The sequence below is a fragment of the Anolis carolinensis genome, unplaced genomic scaffold, assembly GCF_035594765.1.
Source record: "Anolis carolinensis isolate JA03-04 unplaced genomic scaffold, rAnoCar3.1.pri scaffold_11, whole genome shotgun sequence".
NCBI classification, from domain to species: Eukaryota; Metazoa; Chordata; class Lepidosauria; order Squamata; family Dactyloidae; genus Anolis; species Anolis carolinensis.
Genome location: NW_026943822.1, coordinates 8,933,744 through 8,953,202, shown reverse-complemented (window position 1 = coordinate 8,953,202; position 19,459 = coordinate 8,933,744). Strand labels below are relative to the sequence as shown.

At 39.6% G+C, this 19,459-nt stretch overlaps 2 protein-coding genes across 6 annotated transcripts in view; one reads left to right on the top strand and one right to left on the bottom strand.

Annotated features, from left to right (window-relative positions):
* chd2 (chromodomain helicase DNA binding protein 2) overlaps nucleotides 1-9,347 on the bottom strand; it is a 95,400-nt gene extending 86,053 nt beyond the window's left edge. For 2 of the 5 annotated variants that reach the window (XM_062963236.1, XM_062963237.1), the window contains exons 1-4: nucleotides 9,053-9,346; nucleotides 6,101-6,169; nucleotides 5,382-5,449; nucleotides 139-203 (exon numbers count right to left, since the gene is read on the bottom strand). The gene's annotated coding sequence lies outside the window, so the exon portion shown is untranslated. Of the gene's footprint in view, nucleotides 1-138; nucleotides 204-5,381; nucleotides 5,450-6,100; nucleotides 6,170-7,533; nucleotides 7,836-7,897; nucleotides 8,989-9,052 lie in introns of those variants that run through there. The other 3 variants (XM_062963234.1, XM_062963235.1, XM_062963233.1) reach the window with 3 other exon arrangements.
* Nucleotides 8,986-19,459, top strand: part of fam174b (family with sequence similarity 174 member B) — a 42,098-nt gene continuing 31,624 nt past the window's right edge. The window contains exon 1 of the mRNA XM_003226576.4: nucleotides 8,986-9,172. Coding sequence (XP_003226624.2) covers nucleotides 8,986-9,172 — 187 coding nt within the window. The remainder of the gene's footprint in view (nucleotides 9,173-19,459) is intronic.

Below are 19,459 nucleotides of genomic sequence, written 5' to 3'. Positions count from 1 at the left end.
ACTTAACTCTACTGCAATTTTCTTGGATGAATGGCTCATTTAATTCAAAGTTGCATAACTAAAGACAAATTTAATCCAAAACATACAACCACAGAAGGACTTCTTTAATATGCTTATACATGATTTCAGTTAACTTACCAATGCTTCAGCCACTATCTGATATTTCACACAGTCATTTTCAGCATATCCATTCTTCAACACATCTGGAGAGAGAGATTTTAACATACTAGATTAAATTAAAGCCAAAGTAACAATGCCAGTATACAAATGAAAACAAAACCCAGTTAAACAAAACATGTATTGCAGCCAATTCAAACATACATTTGTAGCTTTTGGTTGGTCCTAATGCAGGTGTTATCACACTGTGGATTCTGATTCAACGAGTTATGTTACACAGTGACACTGCATCCTTGTCCACATTTACTCACAAGTCAACCCGCTGCTTTCAACAGATTTTGCTCTCCTTCAGTAAATTTTACACTGCCAAAATTTAGAACTCTCTAATCACATAAAACTGTTTCCTGCTCTACTCTTTCACTAATGAAATGTATCTGGAAGCTGATTAGAAAAAGCACAACTACACTGACCACAATCCTAATGGTGGCCATGATACAAAGCCATCTTGTATTGACATTGTATTTATGATCACTCTTTGTGAAACAAAGCATTAAGTGCAAATATGTCTCTATCACTGCTATTATGAGTATGCTGAAACGGGGACAATTTTGTATACATCTTTCCTTCAAAGCAATGTAACATTACTGCTAATATTGAAAATTTGTGTCAATGGGCATTTGAAATGTCCCACATTTGACATATTGGGTAAGGGGGTACACTAAACATGAGCAAAACTAATTTCTTCATGAGGAAAAAAATTAACTCAGATATCTAAGGTGCATTTCTAGGATATCTGGCTGTGGGGAGACAGAAATTACCCGCCCCCCCATGCTCCCAGTATGTACGTACCAGCCACATATTTGTGATCACAATTGTTTGCTTCTTATCTGAAAACTCACAGGGACTTGAAGCCGATGGTTCAGGGACTAGCACCACTCAGGGGACTGTCACATTTGAGTAGCAGTGTTCTAAGGCAACTCCCGTCATTCTCGCCCACTGGCTTTTGTAGCTGAGATACACAGTCCATCCCTGAATAGCCCCATGACCTTCTCTCTGCTCTAAGGCAAAGGGAAGCCCAGCAAACTAAATTTCAGACCACTCAATCAAGTGTTTGCCATTATTGATACTTTGGTCCCTTAGTTCTTTCCAGACTCAGAGCTAAACACTGAGCATGCAATGATTTTGGAGAGGTGGCACTTGTCAAGACTTCAGCACAACTTATTTTCCTGAGAGTAGGTGAATGAATCATTCCAAAAAATTCAAGGTGCCACCCATATGTGTATTTTAGAGTATTGATAAATATTTAAAGTCATTATTGATTTTACCATACAGCATCTGGCCCCAGTTTTATCTCACTCAACCATTTAATATGTAAATTAGACATACACAAATTAAGTTACATTCAGACAACTTGTTCCACATTTTCTGTTTCTAACATATAATGCTGTTCAAATGTGTTTCTTAACTGAAATCAATATTTTATTCTAGTATATAATCTAGTTGCCCATTGCTAATTTCTAGCATAGATCTCATATACCAGAATCCATTTGTGTAACCATGTGACAGAATAAACTCAGGGTCTATTTAACAGGTTATTTCCCAATTAAAAGTATAACGCTCCTATTCCCGGGCACTATTTTGCTGAACCATATTTCAGTCATACAATTAATTTACAGACAATTGTCCTTTGAACTACATTCTAGATTCATTAACTCAAAGATCTACTTATACAGTTTTTACTTTTTGTGGATTTTGCTGCTAAAAAAAATCTAACTTTGGAGGTCAAAAAAGGAAAACAACAAAGCAATAAGTCAACATTATTGATACACACAGTAATTATGATAATACCATGCATCAGACCTAACATCCTCACAAAAAACCCTTTTTCTGTAGACACATACATAAAAGAGCATTCAAAAATATTTGCATTATTATTGACATTGGATAAAAAGGGGATTTTATGTATTAATATTTTGGGGAGGCAATCAGTAAATAACTTTTAAGATGTCTGACAATACGTACATAAATCAGGGTTTGGATCTAACCAGAATAGCAGAACAAGATGCTCTATTAGCACACTAAGTAGCCAAGATCCAAAAAGGGTACTTTGTTGCCCTGGTTACCCCATCAGCCTTTCATGGGCCAAAAAACCATTCAAAGTTTTCTCTGTCGTTTTAGGGTTCATGGGAGACCAAGGAGGGAATCAGAGATTCTGGTAGAACTGGGTTTTGACCTTAATGATTTTTTTATAGGGTGAGGATTTCCATTAATCAGCACTGACAGATTAGAGATTTCTTGATGTGCTGAACTTCATAATCAAAAATTCAAAGCAACTGTACATTGTTCACTATATTGGATAGGCCTACAGTAAATTGTAAATGTAATGGATAAAGAACAATTATGTAGATCTTTTGCTTGTCTGTACAGTTACTTAACGGCTGTGCAGCATATGGATGTTTTGTAAATGTCTGAAATCCAAGTGCTGGCATTTATTTCTCAGTTGCCATAAACGTCCTCTGTATCGAAATGTTTTCAATGCACTGTCATGTTATGGCAATTAACCCAAATTTGTGAAGAAATTTGTTACTATTCAAAAGGAATTTATATGAGCCAAGTGTTGTAATTTTTTGCTATTTTTCTGAATCTGATGACAACACATTCCAAATGCATCGGTGTACAACTCGTAACTAAAAGGTTTGGGTCCTGCCTATCTTAATGACCACATTTTCCCCTATGAACCGGTGGAGACGAGAGAGGTGGTCTTTTTGGTGGTGGCCCGACTCTGGAACTCCCGCCACTGGGAGATTAGGCTAGCACCCATTCTGTCTACCTTCCATAAGTACCTTAAAACATGGATGCTCTAATGTACATTTGAAAATGGTTAGGTCCCTGTCTATGATTGCCCAGACCTAATTGACTGTCAGATTGAACTCAGCACCTTACCCCAGCTCTGGCCCTATAATTTGTTTTTGCACAAGCCCATCCCCAGTCCCCGCACTCTCCAATTTTGGTATGCCCATTATATTTATTTACTACATTTATATCCCACCCTTCTCACCTGGAAGGGGACTCAGAGCGGCTTACAAATTAAATTTACATAACAATATTATATTATTAGCACAGCACAATACTGGCATTAAAGTACTATATTGTACTATATCAATATATTGTAATATTATTAGTATATTCCTGGTTTCTGGTTATTGAGGTTGTCTTTGATTTAATGATGCTTTTATATTTTACTGTCTTAATTGCTTAATTAGATTGTCATATGTTTATTTCATTTTTAAATGTGTTTTTACTTAATTAACTTTGTTTTATTGGCCTGGTCCTGCTTGTAAGCCGCCCCAAGTCTCTTCGGGAATATGGTGGTGAGATATAAAAATAAAGCTGTTGTTGTTATTATTATTATTATTATTAACTCTCAACAATGAAATCACAGTCCACATTCTAATATTTAGTACAATGGTAGCAAAAATGTAAAAGACACTTTCAAAATGAAAGGTAATTTGGTAATGAAATGTTAATGAAGAAAAAAAATGTATATTCAGTAAAAACTACTTGTCTTAAAGTTTAAAGTCTCATTCAGGTTTGGTGTACCTAATACAGTAATGGACCAGGTCAAATTTAAATCCCAGCTCAATATAATCTTGATAAAAATCCTCAACAGGACACAGGATGGAAAGATGCACAACCCTAGCTCTGGGGAGCAAGAACAAAATTGAAATGTGGTTTTATGATTGGGCTGTAACGTTTGTTCTAAATTCACACAATAGACGAAACTCTTCTCAAGAAAGTGATCTGGATTTCTGCTAAGAACGTCCAATTCTCAAAACCTGTTTTGCAAGGTAAGAGCTGCAATTCTGTGCACATTTGATTTAAGATGAAATCAATAGAATTCTGAGGAATGAATATTACTAGAAACTCACCCTAGGTTTAATAATAATAATAATAATAATAATATTTAATAAATTACAGTACTGCTAAGTACGTGTTCGCATGTTACATAAAAAAGCCAAATTAACACATTCCGCAATGCATTTTCTGCATTGGAAAAAACTCCTCTAATTTAACTGACTAGCAAATAACTTTCAGTCACATTAATGGATTAACCTATAATAAAAACAAGTATTCATACATTCTGAAATGGAATAAAACTTGAAATTTCTGAGTAAGGCAATATTTTTTTCGTTACTGCTCTGGTAAATGCTTAAAGGCTTTACGCATTTTCTGCAACTTAACATTAATTGAGTCCAAATATATTTGGTACTGGAAGCAATCTCTTATTTGAATACATCATGCAGCCAAGTTATCTTAAAATTACACATTCAAAATCAATCAATGCTGTTTGAAGCATGGAAGAGTTAAGATTATTATAGAGCATTTTTACTGGAAAGCAAACCAAAGTAAAGTAGAAGAGCATACTTTTTAGCTTTCAAACTAATGCAAAACATCAAGAAATGTATTATTACTGAAGAGAACTGTCAGCCAGGACAGGATAAGCACTAAACTGAAAATCTCTGGCTAACACATAGCTCAAGCTATGAAAGTTAGGTGTCAGCCATACGTTTTTATTATCTGTCCAATGCTTTCTGTAAATATTATTCGGCTAATAGATGCAAGCTACTCTGAACACTAGAATACTGCATAAACCAACACATAATTTCAAGTCTTTGTTCAACTACTTATATTTTTTTTTACCCATGTCAACTTGATATAGACACAAGGTCTATTCCCATCCCAATTTGCACTTCCAAGAATTTGCAGCACTTCATCAGTCATCTCATGTTTACAATATTTATATGGTGCACCTTACCCAGTCTACTTTTACAACCTCTCCGTTTTAATCCATGTTTTTATTAGTTCTTGTCATTTGTTTTTATTGGCTAATGTTTAAATTTTTATAATTGTGCATGTTTTTTGTCTATTGTTGTGTTTTATATTGCTATTGTTTTTATTCGGGCTTGGCCCCATGTAAGCCGTCCTGAGTCCCCTTTGGGGAGATAGAGGCGGGGTATAAAAATAAAGTTATTATTATATTATTATTATTTCTAACAGTGAGAAACAATGTCATTTTTAAAAGTCTATTTTTAATATTAATTTTTTATGATTGAAAGCATATTTAGAATAATGGAAATTCTAGGCAGCATCACTGCTGTTAAAAAATAGGTTCTTTAGGAAAAGTGAGTACTCTGTTAAGAGCTTGACAACTGAATGCAGAAACCCTTGTATTACTCAGGTAAATCCAGTGTAAGTAAACATACCTTAAGCAATTAATTTGTTCTCTCCTAGGTCCCGTTGAATCTTCTCGGCTATCAGAACCTGATGCGATCTTTAAAGAAAATATGTAGGTTTGTGTTAAAGAATGGCAACTAACACAGAAGTAATTGCAGTGTTTAGAACATTCCAGACTGGACAGCAACTACATCTAAGGAATGGCAAAATATTTTTATGAAGTCTATAGTAACGTCCTATATTTCCAAAAAACGTACTCAAGACTCTTATGTCATAGTACATTTCACATATGCATTATATTGGTTTTTCTAAAGAGATATTTGGTATTTAAGGTTGCCCTTCTCTTTATGTCCTTCTAAGACATCTTTATTCGTCTTTTCTGAAACCACAGATTTGTGTGTATTGACTTCTGAAGTAGCCATCTGATCCTACATTTTTTATCTGAAAGAAATGAAATAATTCCAAACGTTACCTCCATTAGGCATGGTTAATCACTCCCTTAAACTGTGTTATCTTCAAGTCACTTATTTAGAAATATGTTCAATGGAAATCAAAAGGGCTTCTTTCTAATAGCTTTACCGTTTTGTAATTGTTCGTTAACCTAGAATCTAAAATTCATCATATTTTTACTGCATTGATCTACTTTGAATCTGGGCTGAAAAAAATGCTGGGTTTTGTTTTATTTGAGAAATTAAATATAATAGAAATGTATACATAAAATGGAAACAGCAATTTAAAAAAATCTTACCTTACAAAATCATTTTCCACAGCTCTTGAAGGCAATTAGTTACACAGTTGGCAAACATTTAAAGAACACCTAAAAAAGAAAAAGATGTTTTACTTATTGAAAAATGTTTAATGTTTACCGACTACAATGTATTTTAATAAAATACAGAACATTGTGTCAAAACTGGTTGTTATTCCAAAGCTAAACAATGTTTTAAACAGTTTAACATGATATTTAAAGAAATCGGTAAGGGTATTTTCCTTATCTCATAAGCCAAAACACGAGGAAGGTATTATTATGGACATTTATCCCTAAAACTATGTTTGAGACAGCTGCAAGTTTATTTGAAGGCGAAGCCAAATAAGCTTATACTTCTGAATGTCACCAAAAACACTTGAGGATTTCTGCTGTCTATATGAAGCTATGGGTTACACTACTGTATCTACTTTCTACTTGTAGTTATTTTGTGTCTCCTTTTGAGGTTCTGAAATGCTCACGGACTTATCTTGACATTAGACTTCAGCTGTTAACTTGCATTAATATGAAAGTCTTTATATATCGCAGTTAATTTTATCCACAACAAAACAGTCTAGAGCTCTCTGAAATTCTGGAAATTACATCAGGTTCACAGTTGTACATCTCAGGAATAATTTTCAACTTGCTGCATGATAACAGCTAAAGCCAATAAGGCTCTAATGACTTAAAAATAAACCTACCAACATGCCAAAAATATACTGTAGTTAGTTAGCACTAAATCAATGCTAGAATTTTCTTCTCTAGTAAACAGGGAACCACCTCTATTCCTTGTCTAGGTAAACCCTATGAAATCCATGCGACAATTTGAAGACACAAATTCACAAACGTCTTAAGTCATTCAAGGTCTAAGACTTCCTAAAGGAGACATCCAGTAAAAATGAAGATTCCACATAACAACCAATCTTAACACTCAATATTCGAAGACTTCAGAAAGCTAAAGAAAAATAGCTAGTGAATAAACCAATCCAGCTTTTACTTTCAATTAATACAATATGCTTTTAACAATATAAGGGGGGACCATAATAAGAACAAAGAGAAATCCTTGCACAACTTTTTAAGTACTCATTTATTTATCTGGCTGAATGCCACGGTCACCAGTTCTAATTTAGAAATATCTTTAACTATACAACTGGTACAGAAGAAAAAGGCTTGGGTATTTAAAAGAAGTTAACTGAAGTGTTTCGCCATAAGCTCAAAGGACAAAAAACTAATTCCTGCAGCAGACTGGTAAAAATATATTCCCAAATTATCTCTCCTCTGGTCTAAAAGAAAATATTTTCAACAGAACCAGTCAACTAGAATGCAATGTCACTTCTCCAGCCGTAGTTTAGAAAGGGTTAAAAGCCAACACCCCAGATACAGAAAAACAAGTTTAATATCTGAGAGAAAGCCACAGACATGGCGCCTTTTGTTCTTACCAAAACAAGAGGGTTCTTTCCCCTTTCCAGCCTCTAGCAAAGAAGACAAACAAGAGCAGGAGCCATCTTTTAAAGGACTTAGGACCCAAGAGGAATGCTAAGGCACCTTTCCCTCTCCTGTCCCCACATCTTTTTGGAGGGGTGTTGCCTCCCATTTGCTGCAGACCCTCACCATACCCCACCCACACAAATAAAATACTGCATTGGGGCAACCAACTGTCCCTCAAGGAGCTCTCCTCTTCAGGGGTCTCCACTCTAGGAAGGAAAGAATGTACAGAAATACCCCTCACAGAGAGAAAGTACAATATATATATATATATATATATATATACACACACACACACACACACACACACACACTCACAGCTGAGAGGTACACAATCCCTTGGTATTGGCGGGGTGCAAAGCCCTCCCTAGATTTTTGGTGCAGAAGGGAGGGGAGAAAACCTGCAGTTCCAATGGCGGCTGTGGAATGACACAAACCTCCAATGTCAGCTTTGTGCGGCTGGACCTACATGGCCATATATATAACGCAGTTTGGAATGGCATTGCATGCTGAAGTGTAGACCTCCACAGTGAATGCAGTTCAAACTGCATCATATGTTCAAGCATAGACCCCTATAATAGAGTTCAGACTGTATTATCATATGGGTCTACACTGACTATATAATACAGATTCAAACTGCATCGTAGGGTCAAGTGTAGACCCACATAATGCAACTCAAACTGTATTATATGGTCAAGCGTAGACCCATATAATACGATTCAGACTGTATTATCATATGGGTCTACACTGACCACATAACGCAGATTCAAACTGCATTGTAAGGTCAGGTGTAGACCCACATAATCCAGTTCAAACTGCATTATGTGGTCATCGAGCTTAGACCCACCATGTAACACAATTCTGACTTCATTGTCATATGGGTCTACACTGACCATATAACACAGATTCAAACTGCGAATTTAGAACGGAGGGACTCCTCTACATATTGGAGACCGGGGAGTTGTTGACTGTGTCGACTTGAAAGGCAAATCAAATACAAAACCTGCGTTGCAAGGCAAGGCGCGAGCAGACCTCACTCCCCGCCTTCACCGCCCAATGGCTCCGTTTCCTTCAGCAGAAGGCTTTGGGAAGTCTCCCTCAATTTCGGATTGGGATGAAACACCAACAAAGGCTTTCTTTCCTCAAAGTGAGTGACAACAAATAGATTCCAACTTGCATCGAAATGCTAAGGTTTACATTTCCGTCGCCTTGGATTCCCATGATTTTCAACCCCCCCCCCCCCCCGGTCAAAAATAATCAACTATTTTAATGGGGATTAATCAATTCGGAATGGAAGAGGGGACCATTTTATGTCTCTCACAAGGAGAGAATTGTCGAAGGAGGCGGCTTTCCGCCCTTTTCGCCTCCAAGGACACTTGGCTCTCCACCTCAAGGACAAAGAGACAATGGCGGCCAGAGGCAAAAAAACGAGGAGGAAAACGACTGAGGCAACATTAGAGAGGGAATACTCACCAAGGGCCGGCCCAAGTCGCAAGGCCTCGGCGGGGGGAGAGGAGCCGGAGGAGAGGAGCCGGAGCCTCCGGACGCAGCTACCACCTCCCCGGCCATCTTGTGCGGAGTGCGCGAGGGAAGGCAAGCCCGTCTTCGTCGTCGTTGTGGAGAGAGACGGCGCTTTGCCCTCCCCCCCCCCCCCCCTCCTCCGACATCACAAAATGGCCGCCTCGCTATTGCGGCAGGAAAGGCAACGAAGGGGGCGGGGCCCTACGCCTGCTCTTCCTCCTCGCCCGCCCGGCTCGAGTATGAGTCGCGCATGCGCCGAGTGGCGCCTCCTCATTGGCCCGCATCGCGTCCCAACCCCATTGGACGCCGTCAATGTTTTTTTTATTATTCCCCGCATCCTATTGGCTGATTATTCCACTGATGTCATAAACAACAACAATAACCAAAAAAAGGGCCAACGGTCAGGATGAACAGCTGGGGAAGAGGGCGCGAGGGCTTACTCCCCCTGCCATTCTCCAATCCTGCAATCTGATTGGCTGGGCGAAGGGTTGCAGCCCCGCCTCCGTTCCGACTCTCTTCTCTGCGAAGGAGGGAAAGGGAATCCGCGCCTCTGATTGGTCGGCTCTTTGAAAGCCCAGGCCACGCAAAGCAGATTTGTTTATTTATCGTGTACAAATTGTAATGTATTATACACACACACACACAATAATTTATAAATATATAATATATTGTATATACAGTAGAGTCCCACTTATTCAACATATTACTCAACATATTCGCTTATCCAACGTTCTGTCGGCCCGTTTATGTTCGATAAGTGAGACTCTACTGTAATTATAATATTGATAATAATATTATAATGTTATACAATATTATACTAATAATATAATATAACTAGCTGTGCCCGGCCACCTGTTACTGTGATGAAGTATGGTGTTATGGGAAATAAAAGTATTGAGGAATTGGTGGTAGTTAAGGTAAAGGGTAAAGGTTTTACCTTGCATTAAGTCCATTATAAATGGGTTATATAACTGTGTGGAAGGGCCTTGAGTCTACACTGCCATATAATCCAGTTAAAATCAGATAATCTGTATTTTATAGGCAGTGTGGAAGAGGCCTAAGTGAGGCCTAACTCTGCCTGTCCCCTGGGCCGAGTGGGTTGCTAGGAGGCCAAGTGGGCAGAGCTTAGCCTTCTAACTGGCAGCAATTGGATAAAAACAATTCTTTCTCTCCCTCTAATTAGGACTTTATTTTTGTTTTCTTTTTTGTTGTATGAACGTAGAGGCATGGATGAGGGGGTTGGGCTGCCAAGTTTAGTGTTTCTGGGATGTGTAGCTTTGTTGTTTTGTCCTAGGCCGAAATTTCATTACCCTTTTATATATATAGATAATGTTAACTATATATTATATATTAAATGGAATATTACTAATAATATTACCATATAATGATATAGTACAATATAGTAATTTAATGCTTATATTGTGCTATGCTAATAATATATTGTATGTACATTTGATTTGTAAGCCGCTCTGAATCCCCTCCGGGGTAAGAAGAGCAGAATATAAATGTAGTAAATAAATAAAATAAAAATATTTGCAAACACAAAGTTAAAAAAAACCTTGGCATTATATTAAATGCCCGTTGACCGGAAGCTGGACACTTGGAGTGTCTCTGGTGTTGCTCTGAGAAGGTTGTGCATTGTGCATGTGTGCATTGTAGTAGGTGGTCTGTGGTTGGCTCTTCTCCACACTCACATGTCATGGACTCCACTTTGTGGCTCCATTTCTTAAGTTTGGCTCTGCATCTCGTGGTGCCAGAGCAGTCTGTTCAGCGCCTTCCAAGTCGCCCAGTCTTCCATGTGCCCAGGAGGGAGTCTCTCATCCGGTCTCAGCCACTGATTGAGGTTCCGGGTTTTAGCTTGCCACTTTTTGACTCTTGCTTGCTCAGGTGTTCCTGCGATAATCTCTGTAGATCTTAGAAAACTATTTCTAAGGCATTGGCTGATACCAGAACAGGGAATGGGCCGGAGATGTCAATGCCTTGGTTGTTTCATTACTGGCTGCTACTTCCCCGCGGATGTCAGGTGGTGCAATGCCAGCTAAACAGTATAATTTCTCCAGTGGTGTAGGACGTAGACATCCTGTGATGATGCGACATGTCTCATTAAGAGCCTCATCTACTGTTTTAACATGGTGAGATGTATTCCACACTAGGCATGCGTATTCAGCAGCAGAGTAGCAAAGCACAAGGGCAGATGTCTTCACTGTGCCTGGTTGTGATCCTCGGGTTGTGCCAGTCAGCTTTCATATCATCACATTTATTTCTAAATATTTCTAGCGCCCAATTTTTGCTTGATAATGAAGCAGTGCTTCTTGTAAGTCAGGACATGGTCCAAAGTGACTCCCGGGTATGTGGATGTGCTGCAATGCTCCAGTAGGATTCCTTCCCAGTTAATCCTCAGAGCTCGAAATGCTTGTCTGTTCTTAAAGTGAAAAGCACACGTCTGTGCTTTAGATGGATTAGGGATCAGCTGGTTTCCCCTGTAATAGACAGTAAGAGCACCTAACGCTTCAGAGAGCTTCTGTTCAACCATTTCAAAGCTCCCTGCTTGAGTGATGGTGGCACGATGGTGGCATCAGCATAGATAAAATTCTTAGTCGCTTCTGGCAGTGGCTGGTCATTTGTGTAAATGTTAAACAATGATGGAGCAAGCATACTCCCCTGAGGCGGCCATTCTTTTGTTTTCACCATCTGCTTCTCTGACCCTGGAATTCAACACCTAATGTCAAGATTCCCATTAATTTGCAGAGAAAGGCAAGGCAGCCTTAATCATTATCAATGGAGCCTTGGGTTCAAGTGACAGGAAAGGGGATTCAACCTGAACATGAGGAAGAACTTCTTAACCATAATAAGAGCTTATTCAGCAGTGGAACTTTCTGCCTCAGAGTCCAGTGGGAAGGTTTTAAACAGAGGCTGGATGGACATCTGTCAGGAGTCCTTTAATTGTGTCTTTCCTGCATGGCAGATTGGGCTAGATGGTCTTTGGGGTGTCTCTTGCAACTCTATGATTCTATGACTGAGACTACTTTTACACTGCCATATAATCCAGATTATCAAAGCGAATAATCCACATTATCTGGTTTGAACTGGATTATATGAGTTTACACTGCCAAATAACCCAGTTCAAAGCTGATAATCTAGATTTTATATGGCAGTGTAGAAGAGGACAGAGACAGCTAGAGACATTTTGTTTGCAAGCTTGCTGAATGTACTGAGTTGCAAGTTCCTTTCTGTCAGCAATACTGCCTATGCCTGATAACAGAACCCCACATTTCTCAATATAGTCTTGACCTGAACTATACAAGGGACACTTTCCTGGACTTGACATGAATAGGGAAAACCACGAAAAATAAAAGATTGAAAAAAAGCACCATAGAGTCGTCAGAGGAGCTAAAAACACTTTGAAAGAATATATTCTTTTGGATATGGATACATGAGAATTGTAGATACTGGTCACTTTGCAACTGCGAGCACAATCTGAATTCATAATATGTTAATACTGAATATTCCATTTCAGAGTGAATGTGAATTTGGTGCAACACAAGGAAAAACTAATTTAAAACCTGCCTCAAACTTTTGCATTTCTTTATAATTTCTTTGCAACTTGAGAAGCTCATCCTAGGCTTAAAAAAAACAAAACAACTTGCCTCATACTATTGAATTTCTTTATGCAGTGATCTGGCCATTTTATTTTGCAAGTTGAGAGTGCCTCAGAGGAATGGTATGTATGACAGCACCTCTCTTAACAAAGGAAAGGCACAATTTCACAATTTCTTTTCCAGAGAATGAACTTTAGACAGCACAGTGCTATCCTTCCCTTAATGGTTCCAACGTTGCTTAATTTGCTTCTAGTTTGTGTGCCAAGATCCGGTTTCCCGTGGACTAATTAATTCTAACTTGCCTTCTTTGATCACTCCTTTGGTACTGTGACCTGGTTTCCACATTTCTTTTACCAGCTCCTTCAATTCTGATCTCAAACAACAATAAACGCAGAAAGTCCCAGGATCCACAGATGAGAAGTTGTAGGTCTTTCTTTACAAATGAGGAGGACAAGCTCAGACCTGTCAAAGGGCGCATCTACACTGCAGTTCAACATTGTTTTAAATGCCATAGCTCAACGCTACCGTGTTTTCCCGAAAATAAGACAGTGTCTTATATTAATTTTTGCTACCAAAGATGCGCTGGGTCTTATTTTCAGGTGATGTCTTACTTTTCCATGAAGAAGAATTCACATTTATTGCTTAACAAAAAATTAACATTTATTATGTACTGTACAGTAGTTGTCATCACAAACCAGAATAACCAGACAAACTTTGAATTCTATCAAGAATTTCTTGTTACTACCATTATTTCCATGTACAACAATGTATGGTACATACATTTACTGATCCTGCATGCTCTGCTGTTTTGTTTGGCGGGGATGCTTCCAAACAAAAACTTTGCTAGGTCTTACTTTCGGGGGAGGCCTTATATTTAGCAATTCAGCAAAATCTCTACTAGGTCTTATTTTCAAGAGATGCCTTATTTTCGGGGAAACGGGGTATGAAATCCTATGAGTTGTCGTTTGTGAGGCACCATCACTCTTTGGCTGAAATGGTTGTCACAGTACAACTAGCCGTAAAAGTGGTGTCTAGCAGCATTAATTCTACATTATAATATACTGTATTCTGTGTTTTAATTGTAATTGAATTATTTAATTGTTTATTTTATTTGAATGTTGTGTTGACACTGTTTTTAGTTATTGATATTTGTTTTAACTTGTTATGTTTTGTCTCTGTTTTGGGCTTGGTCCCATGTTAGCCGCCCCGAGGCCCTTCGGGGAGATGGTGGTGGGATAGAAAAATAAAGTATTATTATTATTATTATTATTATTATTATTATTATTTATAGATACAACTGAGGGCATGAGCCTCTGCTCACATAAAGCGCCCTGTCTTAAATGGCCTTTCCAGATGACTCTTTGATAATATACTAAGTGGGTCATTGCTGCTACAGTTTTCTTTCTTAAATTGGAACCTTCAAAATAGTATAATTCTGATATGCTAAAAGTACATTGTCATTTCCATTTGGAATCCGAACAAGAAACACAACATCACAGTTTGCTGGACGCAAGACAGAGAAGTGGAGCAGTCTCCATCTTGAAAGCTGTCTCGCCTTCTCTGCCTTCCTTTTAATGGCCATCGGGTGTCAAATGCCACCCAGTTATTTTGTCAAGGACTATTGTGTAAGCTTCTGCAAAATCTGTGAATTCTGAACTAGGAAAGGGTGGTGTATATGCTCTGCTACAGGAGGATTCTAGCTGCAGTGCGTCATGTGCTATTTGGTTTCTCGAGAGCGGATGTGTCTTTGCAGCAACCGAGGGGGATGGGGAAGGAAGCCGCTCTTGTGTCAATAATCTGTCACAGAAGACTGGAGCTCCGGGAGACAACTTAGTCTTTGGGTTAACCATTTAGCTGCCACCAAGCTAGGCTTTCGATCACTGAATCAAAGAGAACAAGGCTTTAAAAAACCCAAAGCAGAAACAAAAGCAGTTCCAACAATTGTCAGAAAATATTCTGGAACAACAGAAAACACCATTTGGATATTTAAACGCACATATGTTGTCGAATAGGGCCCTGGTGGCAAAGTGTGTTAAAGCACTGAGCTGCTGAACTTGCAGACCGAAAGGTCGCAGGTTCAAATCCTGGGATCCGGAGTGAGCGTCCGCTGTTAGCTCCAGCTTCTGCCAACCTAGCAGTTCGAAAACATGCCAATGTGAGTAGATCAATAGGTCTAACTCCAGCGGGAAGTTAACGGTGCTCCATGCAGTCATGCCGGCCACATGACCTTGGAGGTGTCTACGGACAAAGCTGGCTCTTCAGCTTAGAAATGGAGATGAGCACCAACCCCCAGAGTCAGATATGACTGGACTTAACGTCAGGGGAAACCTTTACCTTTACCTTTTATGTTGTTGAACACGGTCCCCTCCCTCTCAGATCAAAATATATTAAATTCTTCTCAGCAGGGAACAAGCCATGAGTGGCGAGAACCTTTTATTAGGCAACTGTCCATTTTGCAAATGTCCGGAGGTCTGGAAGAGCCCAGCAGCAGTTACCAGCACCTGGGATGCTTTTTGAAACAATCTGTCCGCATTTGAATGGTTAGATTGTCTCTGTCCCTAAATAAACATGCACCTTGGTGCATTTTCTGCTATACCTTCTTCTTTGTATCCTCTCTAGTCTCCCTGATGAGTCTATTTCTCCTGCTTTTGCCTCCTGCAGCTAGCTTTGGTGTCCACTGGGCCACATGGCCCTCACGGCCCTCCATGGTCCTGATTCTCTCCCTCTCCCCCCACACTAACCACTAGGCATGAGCGATCCATGAGAAAAATGGTTCTAAACTAGCTTCTAAAGTAGGGGGTGCTGGCGCTTCGTTTTAGAAACTATTTCCGATTTTTCCCCTCAAAAATTTTGGATATTTCTGAAAATTCGTAATGCTCAAAATTGGTTCGTTAATGGCAGGCACGCATGCGCAGTCGCGGAAAAAACAGCCCCGGGGGGGGGGGGGACTTTTACAGCTCTCTCTGCTGTCATTTTTGAGCTATCCTGATCAAATTTGGTGGGAGAACACATTCAACCCTGCCAGCTCACCAAAATGCAGAACGTTTCCTTTACCCTCTCATTTTTGGGGAATTTACATAGCTTATACAAGAAACAAACCCTTTCGTTCCTGCATTGAAAGACTTATTTCCTTTTCCATTGGGTTTTCTTCAATGTGAAAGTCTTTCTTCTACTTTGGTAACTAACTTTGCATCTCGGAAATCACTGGACACAGTGGCCCGGCCCCCAACCCCTGCCTCTTTGTAAAAAGTTGTGGGGTGGGAACTTTTTAGCTGCAAGAAAAATGGGGGCTCGGGGAGGCCTTATATTTAGCAATTCAGCAAAACCTTTACTAGGTCTTATTATTAGGGGATGTCTTATTTTTGGGGAAACTGGGTAGTTCTCAACAATGAGAAGGTCATGTCCCGTTTTCCACAATGCCATTTCCCCTTTTCCCATGACTGGATTCTTAATTCTCATCATTCTGGACAACATAATGAAGACGGGCACTGTGGGTGCCAGACCCACCTTAAAGAACTTTCATAAAATGCCTGGGACCTGTTGGCCCTCTTTGTTCTGTCCCTCAGTGGGACAAAGGTTATCAATTCAACTGTACTTTGCTACCCTTTGTCTTCCAAACCAGCCTGTCCTCTGTCAGCCATTGGGGAGTGGGAATCTGCATTGGAAGCAGGGAACACTCTGCACTGGGAATCCTCTCTCAGCTGGCCATGATGTCAACAGAGCCCAGCCAGTCATGGCGAACTCGGCTCCAGCTGAGGCGGAAGCGGGAATTTCAAAGGGTTTTACTGTATAAAAATGTTTTGTACTGTTTGGCATCTCATCTTCCTTTGGCAGATTACCATGAGCTATGCTGGCATCTCAGCTTACTTTGGCTGATTCAGCTGACTTGAATAAAATACCTTGATGGCTTCTTCTTTAACTTGATGAGATTTATTTGGGAACATTGGGTTAGATTCTTCATTTGGCCAGATGCATAAATTCACAGATGTCTTGCAGCTGGTACCAGTATCTGCTTATCTGGACTCGGTATCCTCACTTCTAGTGTTGCTATCTGCAGCCCTGGTCTCACTATCCGTGACTGGTTTAAATTGCTCTATTTCACATGCACAAGGAACAAATGCTGCAACCTGATGACATGTTTGCCCAACTTGGAGGATGCCAAAATGGCAACTTGGTTGAAATTTAGAAACAGAACATTGTCTTGGGAGTTGTCACCCGCATGGAAGGTCAATGGATATTGTTTTGTTGAAATAATACACAAAATGTTTTAGAATTTGAAATGATAGGTAGGAAAGGGTTACCTATGGGGAGCTGGCTATCCAAAATGGGGGGATTGCCTTCAAATAAGAATTCTGCTCCACGTGAATCTATCTTTACTCCCCAAATGTTGAGCATTACAATAACTTTAGTTGAGTATTTATAAAGGCAGTTTGGGCATCCAAAGACAAGAGGCAGGCAAAGTGACCAAAGGAATGTGAGTGAATAGAAGATTTCTAAAAACGAACAACATGGAGCTAAATGCCCTAAATGCACCAGATGGCTTCTGATTTTGGAAACTGAGCATATGAATGGGATGCCACCAATGGAGACCAGGTTTTGTAAAGGGTATTTCAGAGGAAGGAAATGACAAACTACTTCTGAGGATTCCTTGTCTACGAAAACCCTACAATATGGTCACCATATATCAACAGGCAACATTGATATTCACTTTGTTTTCATTTTGTTTTTCTCCCGATAAAAGGACACAGCTTGCAAGCACAAGCACACAAGTGTGAATCATTTTCAATGTCTCAAACCAGTAGAACCAGAATGGCATGCTCAGTGTGGCAGGAGGTTTGGAAAAGCAAGTCATAACTGGTAGTTTTGCAAAGCTTCACAACTAGTCTAGCCTTCCCTAAATTAAACAGGAAGGGATAACACAGAAAGGGTTTGGTCTCTATTATGAATCTTGTTTTGCTAAGTTTATATTTATTTTCCTTCCTTCAAAAATGCAACTCGCAATATGATCTGACCATGCAAAACTTCATTTCAAAGAAGGAAGGAACAATACAATGTCTAAGTATTTAAACAGGGACAAGCAACGGAAAACCGTAAAACCATAGCAGTACAAATGACCAAAATGAGATTTCGATGCAGTGGGGCCATGATATCCACTAGATTTTGTTCCAGAAATGCCTGTGGATACCAAAACCTATGGATGCTCAAATCCAGTTACATACAATAATATAGTAAAATGGTGTCCCTAATAGAAAATGGCAAAATTTGCTTTGGGGATTTCATTTTGAATATTTTAAAGTCATGGAAGATTGAATCCATGAATGCGTAATCTGTAGATATGGAGGGCTAACTGTAGTCATCCAACACACTGAGAAAAAGCTACGTTTTCATCAGCTGGAAGAATGGGACAGACTGAGGGGGCATTTCACATCACTGCAACAAGTCCACATGAGACAGCTTTCTCTAGATGTCCAGACAGCAAATAGTTTCCCAGGAAACATTGTATGTCTCATTCCTGACACTCCTTGTGATGGAACTAGTGAAGTTGTTGGCCCCAAGATGGTGGAGCTTTGAATCCATGTTGAGTTTTAGTCCAAACTTTCAAAGAGCTATTGAAGGGCTGACGTCAGGAACAGGGTTCAGCACCTTGGATAGCTCATTTAAAGTCCCAACTAAATGCTACATCCAGAAGCACTTCTTTGAAATGAAGTTGGCTCTGGATTGGGCACATGGAAAAGGCTGTCAAAATGGTTAGAAACAGGGTCCACCTATTGTGCTCATGATCACAGTTGGGTTATCATAGGAGCACTGTGTTGTAAGAGAGTCCAAAGGCCATAAAGGAAGACACAATCTAAGCCGTTCCAGCAGATGACAGTCCAGGCTCTGGAGAGAAGAAACTCCACTTGACTTCTGGGCAGTATATTCCACCACAAACAGCTCTAACTGTTGGGAAGTTCTTCCTAATGTTTTGGTTAAATCTCTCCCCTTGAAAGTTGAATCTGTTTCTCCATTGTGTCTTTAAGTCTCTGGAGGAGCAACACAAAACAAGTGTGCTCCACCTTCAGCAAGACATCATTTTCAATATTTAAACCTGGCTCGCAGGTCCCATTCTCTCAGCCTTCTCTTCTCCAAGCGAGACATCTCCAACTCCTTAAACTGCTCCTTATAAAGATTAATAGTTTCCAGACCTTTGACGTTTTGCTCATCTTTCTCTGGACACCTTCCAACTTGTCCATATCCTCCTTGAATTTTGTTGCCCAGAACCAGACACAGGATTATTCCAGGGGAGGTCTGACCAAAGCAGAGGAGAGTGATACCCTTATTTCTCTTGAGCCAGACACTGCACTCCTATTGATGCAACCCAGAATCACATTGGCTTTTTAAGCTGCTGTCTGTGCCACTTTCTTTTAGGTTCCCAAAATAACTTGGCTAGCTATGCAGCTTAATATATGTATGGAGGGGAGAGGGATTTGTCTCTTTGCCTTGGTGGCAAAATATGATAGGTTGCAAAATACCATAGAACGGTAATGTGTCCATATACAGTCACCCTGCTACTTTTACAGGTTTGACTTTTGTGGATTTGATTGTTCTCAGATTTCATTAAAATGTTCTCACTAGGAATCTCTAGGTTCTCTGATACAGAATCTGACCATACAGTTGTCTACATGTGTTTTTGGATATACAAAAACATTATAAAGGTAAAGGTTTCCCTTGATGTTAAGTCCAATCATGTCCAACTCTGGGGGTTGGTGCTCATCTCCAT